Raw genomic sequence first — 8,410 nt, forward strand, 5'->3', positions numbered from 1 at the left:
TGTACCCATCCTCTGATGGCTACTTCCAGCAGGATAATGCACCATGTCACAAAGCTCCAATCATTTCAAATTGGTTTCTTGAACATGACAATGAGTTCACTGTACTAAAATGGCCCCCACAGTCACCAGATCTCAACCCAATAGAGCATCTTTGGGATGTGGTGGAACGGGAGCTTCGTGCCCTGGATGTGCATCCCACAAATCTCCATCAACTGCAAGATGCTATCCATCAATATGGGCCAACATTTCTAAAGAATGCTTTCAGCACCTTGTTGAATCAATGCCACGTAGAATTAAGGCAGTTCTGAAGGCGAAAGGGGGTCAAACACAGTATTAGTATGGTGTTCCTAATAATCCTTTAGGTGAGTGTGTATTGTAACTTAAAAAAAAAATTCTAACTTGTGTTGCGGTTGCCAGTCAGGAATTTCCAGCAGGATTTCATCTCAATCTAAGTTCAATGTTAAACCATAATAACATGGAGACCAAATAGCTACAAAATATATTAAACTATATCAACATTAGTCTAAAAGGTTTGTCTAATTTCACAATAACTGAATTTGAAGCTGATATACTATTTAATATTTGCAACACATTGCAAATATCCTCTATTGCAATGGTATGGTATGTTTTAGCACACTTTGTTATTGCAAGTGTAAAGATTTTTTTTTATCTTGGCCTAAGGCAATTGCTATGTGGGTTAAACTAGTCTTCAAGTCTGTTTCCAGCAATTTAAGAAAAAACATGGCAACCTTGGATAAATCACAATCCCCCCTTTCCAACTACAAGCGAACACACCTTACCCCTCCGTTTGTGATCGGCAGGTGCAGAGCACACGTCTCCAATGAGCACATCAGAGCGCAAAGTTTGGATGAATTTACCAGCATAGTATCTTTGAATCATTCAAGAAACATACTGCCTTCTTTTTTAAGCCGTCCTTTTCTCTGGATGTCCCCTCATGTTTCTCCACTGCAACGCCGTCTTCCAGGTGGATCTTGGGGACTCGAATCCTTTTCGGAGGATTAACAGTTAGCTCCTTAATCTCGTCTCGGGTTTCTGTAAAAGGTAAGTGTAACGTTAAATGTAGCAATTGCTAAGAGTCAGTGAATGTGTTAACTTGACAGCTAACGTTATCTAAATTACCTAAAATTCTGTAGCCAGAATAAGCTAATGTTAAGCTAACGTTAGCTAAGAAAGACAGTTATGTCAGATGAGTTACGTACCTTTCAGTAGGAGAACCTGGCCATTAAACTACTCATCTTCCCAAACAATTGGATATAGAGGTTTTTTTTCAGGTCAAAGTTTTGTATATAAGAAATTGGAACAATAGCTTTATAGCCGTCTGTGTATTTGACATAGGCAAACATGGCGAATAATCCAAGCTTGGTTTCGCGCCGTTTGGATGTCTCCTCGAGCCGCCTGTGTTTTTTGGGCACGAGACACAGTTTCGTAATGTTTGCTCAGAGCTGTTTACCTTCATTAATGCCACTGAGGAGGCACAAAGGACGGCTGTGCACCGTGACTCTGGCAGCAGTCATCTGACAACAATTTTTGTATATTATTACAATGGCCTTATTGTTGTTCTTAAATATAATGTCTCTTAATGAGTTTGAAATGTCTGAAACACTTCACACCAATCATAACCTCAGCTCATATGAACTGTGGACTTTGACATTCCTTCTCACAGCTGTTATCAAATTATATGTTGAAAGTTGTTAAAAATATCTAGAAGACCTAAAGTTATTGAGAGTATATAGTAAAAAATTTAAGCATAATATTATAACATTTGCTGCTTGGACAATACATACCTGACTGATGCTGTCTGTAATCTTCCACCTTGTGAGGCAATCTGATCTTGAAATATCTTGAACAGGCATATGTTGCTTTTAATGGTTATTACTGGTGTTTTTACTGACATGTAATGTATCCAGTAAGCACTTCATGATGCAATTGAGGAGAGATGCCACAATTTGGATGTTTCTTTCCACTGGCCATTGGTTATGTTAAATTAAAAGCCTAAATGTATATTACAAGGATCTCAAAAGTGACAGTCATGTGTGTATGAAACATTCTTTTACTGTTAAGATGCCAAAACGAAAGTACAAAGAATACCTGGAGCCTTGCAGTAGCTCAGAAACACCAAGATCTATGCTCAGAAGAATGGGTCAGCAGAAGGCTGTAATTGAGGTAAATCTCTAATGTACATATGGCATTATGTCTTTTTAATATTATCCTGATCTTGCAACTAATGTGTTTCTTGGGTTTTTTAATCAATAAACAATGAATATGTTTATTAATGCTCTTTAATTAGTGATTGAAAGTATTTGATTAGTTTGCCATGTGTCAAGTGCAGACAGACAGATAATTTGATGCATTATAGAAATAAAAGTAACCATAAGAGATGGCAATGTGCAATTGATGTAAATGTTTTTGAATTAATCTAAACTTGAATCATTTAAACCTACTATAAATCATCTATCTTTAAAAGAAGCAGATCTCCTCAGATGAGGAATTGCCACTGCAAGACAGCAACTCTTGATAGAGGTACAATATATATACTCAACAAACAGCCAGTGCGGTGGATGACGGGAGTGTGGTCATAATAATCTTTTTTATAATTAACTGTCCACATGGGCAGTTTGGCATGCCCTGCTTTCAACTTGCCATTGTGCTCTTAAAAGAAAATGCAGATTTCCATAAAACAACAAGCAACATAGCAAATGAACAAACTCAAGTTTCCCAGTGTCTGTCGTTAAGCTTGTCTGCGATCCACGAGGCTCTACTAATGTCCATGTCATCTTTTTACAAGGAGGAGGACCTGTACAGTTATTCGCAAGAAATAATAACTGGAGTGGAACATAAGAGTTTGCAACTTGTGAGCGAAGTATGTATTCTCAAATTATTGCCACCATTGTTTTTACTATGTTTATTCAGTTGCATTAGTGGGAGATCGTTTTGTATGTTACACATTGCTTCTCTAAAGTGTATTTCAAACACATATGTAACATTTTGTGCCCAGACAAGAGAGCACTCAAATTTCAGGCCTTACTTATTTATTAACTAGTCAAAAATGTTTAATAAAAATATATTAATTCTTTGATTTTATATCTTTGGAAAGTTAGACAGATACTAGGGCTGCACAATAAATTTAATCGCAATTGCCTATAATTTTAACTTAAGTTGCATAGGCTACAGCTACGTAACGTACAGAAGCAGTTGACTGATTACTATTTATAGAGTGGCTGCTGTTTACTTCTACAGCTAACCATGATTTTAGTATTCAAAGCTTCTATAGATTATTTCAACGACTCATCGATGCGTTGTTTAATAAGTACTTTTGCTTGGCGGCGGCAGCCCCCGGTAACGGGATCAGCTGTACACGTTGATAGATGATAAATATTTATTAGTCCTTTCTGAAATTCATAGTGTGTCATACAGCAAACATCAAACCGACAACGTCAACAGACAAACTACCAGACAACTGGTTTACCAACACAAACTTCAGCGCGAGACTACAGCTAGCCATCTAAAACACTATATTTAGGTGAATTTAAACAATGGCTAAGTTGCTAAACGCGTCTTGTTGTCGTGTAAGGGCCCTGTTCATGTTGGACAGACGTTAATTAATTTAATTGCATTTTGTGTCTGTTAAGAGGCACAAAGAAACTCTTTATGTATATGCCCCATAACTGCCGTTTTAGCTGAGTGGGAGCTCTGGGCATTAGGTGAGATAAAATAAATGTTGGCGTTAATTAATTAATGCATTAACTTGCCCAGCCCTAATTAATATATGTTATATTCACACCAACAGTAAACAATTAACTGAAAATTATACTCTTCATTCAAAGTCATAATATTATACTAATACACACATGTATACTAGTTCCCCTTCCAGGTTGTAGATAGTCTCTACAGTGGTCAGATGTAGAATTAGACAAAGCCACGGTGGCAGTGTGCCAATATGTTCTCCTTCTACCTGCCTCCTCCTGAGGGCAACACGCTCCCCTTGTTCTGTTTTACACCTGTTTTACTAGTTATTGTTATAAATATTTGTTTAGTGTTCAAGTTGAGAAATAAACATTTCAAAATTTCAGTATTGGTTGATGGTTAAGCAAGAAGACTCATAGTACCATTATTTCCATTATAATCGAATCGTAATATTGTCTACAATAATCGGGCAGCCCTATAGGATACCAATAGAATAGTAGGTCAATTAGTTGCCAACTAATAAATTAATTGCCAGCTAGTTTGATAATCGATCAAAAGTTTTGAATAATTTATTAAGAAGAAAGTTCTGATTTCATCTTCTCAAATGTTCTGATCAATCTAATATAATACTGTCTTATTTCAAAAGGAACACGCGTTGTCTTCAGATGGAGAAGTTTCACAAGTGGGAGAACACACTGCACATGTTGGTCAACAGCCTGTGATAGAGGTACATTCTCTATAGTCACTGTAGAATTGTACATTTCATGTCATTTTTAATGTACTAATGTACATGTCTTCTCCTTTAAGGATGAGGCCCTCTCTGATTACTTACATGTGACAGATGTACCTGGATGAGACGATGAGATTCGGCATCTTGCAAATGAGGTACATTTTCAGAATGAAATCTTGAAGGTACATAAAAAGACTACTCTGGAATGATTGTGACATGTGAAAGATAATTGCCACTTGGGAGGTTGCCAAAGTTATGTTCCAGTACTTTCACTCTGCATGTCTGAATTATGACTATAGAGGAAACACTGAATGTTATTTGTCTTTAAGCCATACACACACAGTACTTGTAGGATCACTATAGGAAAAAAAACACCACCCTCAAAAATAGTAGATAACCAACATGTTGGATCCCTGTTTAAGGAAGAAACAAAAATTAACCTTGTATAAAGATGTTCTGAAAGTTGTCAAAATAAAATTTTATGTCACTGTTCTTCCAAGGCTTTGACTTCATCAGAAGGTGATGTAGAGACACTGCAAGACAGCATTTCGTCAGATGAAGATTCAGAGTCGGCAGAAGATAACAACTTGGACTATTCAAATGATCCACATAGGAAGAGAGTAAACATGGATATGGACACGCCTCTGGCGGCCACAGGTACAACATCAAGGGCTGAGGCATTACTAATGATCATGACCTATGCTGCAAGGCATCAAATAACTGGATCTGCGCTTGATGATTTACTCAAACTTATCAATCACTTATTTGGGCAAGATGTTGTACCAGGGTCAAAGTATGCCTTTAACAAAGTGTTTCAAAATAACATAGACAAAGTCGAGTTTCATTTTTACTGTAAGGCCTGTCAAAAGGATGTGTTGGAGAACAGTGTTACACAGTGTTTGGGGTGTAATTCACCAGTTGAGCCAAAAACCCTCAACAATGGCAGCTTCTTTATCAGTGTCCCAATATCTCTCCAGATTCAGCACATTCTTCAAACTCCAGAGCTACAGAGCCAGTTGAGCTACCGGGTGAACAGACCAGGGAAAGCAGAAAACATTATATCAGACATTTATGACGGTGACCTGTACAAAGTCCTGTCAGAACCAGGTGAAACTTTATCTGACCCTAACAACCTGTCATACACATTCAATTCAGATGGCTCACCTCTTTACAAATCATCCAAATTTTCCATCTGGCCCATTCACCTTCACCTCAATGATCTGCCACCAAACACTAGGTTCAAACACGTGATCTTGGCTGGATTGTGGTTTGGATCAACAGAGCCTCAGATGCATGTTTTTCTTAAGCCTTTTGTAGATCAAGCAAAAGTGCTTGCAACCAAGGGAGTGTCGTGGAGAAAGGATGGGAAAGTTGTCATCAGCAAAGTTGTGGGTTTCTGCTGCTGTGTTGATTCCAAGGCCAGACCAGCAATGCAGAACTGTACACAGTTCAACGGGTATTTTGGTTGTGGTTTCTGCCTCCACCCAGGCACACTTGTAAATGGACAAGTGAAATACACTATCACAGAAACAGATTACCCTGACAGAGATGCAGAGAGCATGTTAAATGACATGGAGGAAGCTGTCATCCTACAGAAAAATGTAAGGGGAGTAAAAGGGCCATCTCCTTCGATTAATATGCCATGCTTTGACATTGTGTGGGGCTTTGTCCCTGATTATATGCATGCTGTTTTGTTGGGTGTTGCAAGGCAGCATGCAGCCCTTCTACTTCAGAGCACAGATGAGCCATATTACATTGGTGACCCAAGTACATTGAGAGTATTGAATGAGAGAATCCAAAATATCAAACCACCACACCTTATCACTCGACTTCCCAGACCCATCTCAGATATTAAATACCGGAAAGCATCAGAGTGGAGGGCTTGGCTGCTGTTTTATAGTTTGCCATGCCTGGAAGGACTTATAGATGGGAAATACACAAAGCATCTTTCCCTTCTTGTTTCAGCAGTCTACCTGCTTTTGCAAGAAGAAGTTAGTTTTGAGGAGGTCAACAAAGCAGATGAGATGCTGTTAGAATTTGTGATAAGATTTCAAGCACTGTTTGGAGAGACAGCCATGACCTCAAATGTCCATCTTCTCACACATCTGGCCAAGTCTGTGAAGTTGTTGGGTACTTTACGGGCACACTCTGCCTTTGTTTTTGAAAGCGCTAACGGGAATCTTCTTAAGTTGGTACATGGCACAAAAGATGTTCCCAAACAGATTGTGGGCAAATTTTTGCTTCACAGATCAATTTCCCATTTTGCAACCAAACACAGAGTAAGTGACCGTGTTTTTGGTTTCTGTAGTCAAATGAGTGACTACTCAAAAGTTCAGAATTACAAAAAAATGCCACAACACCACGGTTCTGGATGGTGGACGAGTCAAACATCTCACACAGGCAGAGCAACAGGCTTTTGGTGCAGCAGGACAACAGCCTCCAAATGAAATCCTCACACACAAGAGAATGATTCACCAAGCTCTTGTTTTTACCAGCCGTGAATACAGTCGAGCAAAGAGACGCAATGATTGGAGCGTCAGATTGGCTGATGGATCTAGGGGAGAGTTGCATCAGATTCTCTCTTATGAGGTAGATGGAAAAAGCGAACTTGCCCTGCTTTTCATTCCATTTTACACACTTCCAGCTGCCTTCCCACAAGAGGTGTCTGTGCCACACATGGCCTGCGTCAGACATGGTGATAGATCACAAATGCAGCTGATTTCAGTAGAGAGACTATACCACAAGTGTCTTGTCATAGAATGTGCTGAGAAAGTGTTTGTGTGTGATTTACCAAACACTTATGAGAGAGATTAAAACATTAGTAGGCAGTATTTGTTCACATTAGGGACACCTTAGTGACTTGTACTGTACATGTTATGAAATCTGATTATCTTCATTGTCATTAATCTGTCTTGATGATTATTTCCTCAATTTATTGTGTGGTCTATAAAATGGTCAAATAAAATGTTTGAAAATCTAAAGAAGACTTCCTCAAATATTTTTTGTCCACAACAAAGAGGTTAATTTTTGTTGTCGTAGAGGAAACCAGAAACTCACATTTGAGAAGCTGGAATCAGAGAGTTTGGACTTTTCTTTTTTTTATAAATGACACAAGATGATTAATTGGTATTAACATGTGTTTGAATAGCAGCTCCAATCTGGATCATCTTGTTTTACATTTCAGTGTTTTATTTATCTATTTTGTTTTTCTGTAAAGATATAAGTGGGTCTTGAATTCTTTATAATTTATTGTTTGGTTATTGACTTACTGATGAAATGTTTTTGATATATCTTGTGTCTTTTCTTTAAGTAACGCAAGCATATTGTTGAATTGCATTGAAATAGATGATAAAAAGAGGGCCATTTAGTATTTAAATAGGACATTTGATTATAACATTTCATTATGGATGCAGATACAAAACCATTATTATGCATTTAATATGGGTAAAACAATTCAAAGCATGTGTAAGTATTCACCTTTGGTCAGCATTTATTTTTTGCATTCAAGTTAATTCCTCTTTCCAGTGAGTTCTGCCTTCTTTTAGTAAATGCTTATCTTTCCATCAGATGTGACCTTTTGTCTAGTGTTCCAGTGTAAGGAAGGTTCTATCTTAGTGTCATTAAAGTTACAGGAAAAACAGGTATATTATCTATATTATATATTTTACAAATTCAGCTGGAGACAAACAAAGAAAATCATCTTTGCCAATTATGATGTTTCCATAGGGTAGTGTAGGGTCTTTACTGCTTCACAGGGGACGGGTCACATGCATGGCAAAGTTCAAAGAGGGTCCTTCTCTGAAATTTGTTCGCCACACAAAGGCAAGGGAAAGCTCTTAACACATCATGTTTGGGTTGTTTGAGTCAATCTTGGAACCAAGCACTGCTTTCAGACAAGTGCAACCTTCTTGACCAGTAACCATAGACTGCATAAAAAAGTAATACACCAGTAATATGTAGCAACTGAAGAACCAG

The 8,410-nt window shown here is 37.9% G+C and overlaps 1 protein-coding gene across 5 annotated transcripts; it reads left to right on the forward strand.

Moving 5' to 3' along the window:
• The first annotated feature begins 271 nt into the window (after positions 1–271).
• On the forward strand, positions 272–8,077 carry LOC119905529. Of its 5 annotated transcripts, none has more exons than XM_038722658.1 (6): positions 272–2,184; positions 2,486–2,541; positions 2,807–2,881; positions 4,352–4,432; positions 4,513–4,590; positions 4,936–8,077. In XM_038722658.1, exon 6 carries the CDS (start codon positions 5,062–5,064, stop codon positions 6,880–6,882), a length of 1,821 nt encoding a protein of 606 aa, XP_038578586.1. In that variant the 5' UTR covers positions 272–2,184; positions 2,486–2,541; positions 2,807–2,881; positions 4,352–4,432; positions 4,513–4,590; positions 4,936–5,061; the 3' UTR covers positions 6,883–8,077. The 5 variants fall into 5 exon arrangements, with proteins under 5 accessions (XP_038578586.1, XP_038578587.1, XP_038578585.1 ...); XM_038722659.1 differs by having other exon boundaries at positions 272–1,062; positions 2,083–2,184; positions 2,486–2,881; XM_038722657.1 differs by having other exon boundaries at positions 2,486–2,881.
• Positions 8,078–8,410: the final 333 nt, after the last annotated feature.

This window comes from Micropterus salmoides, unplaced genomic scaffold (assembly GCF_014851395.1).
Source record: "Micropterus salmoides isolate LMB-PRFRI ecotype aquatic unplaced genomic scaffold, ASM1485139v1 Ms_hic_scaffold_16, whole genome shotgun sequence".
Lineage (NCBI taxonomy): Eukaryota > Metazoa > Chordata > Actinopteri > Centrarchiformes > Centrarchidae > Micropterus > Micropterus salmoides.

What these genes read in the sequence shown, in the direction of transcription:
- LOC119905529 (XM_038722657.1), top strand. Translation starts at nt 5,062, where the DNA reads ATGGATATGGACACGCCTCTGGCGGCCACAGGTACAACATCAAGGGCT.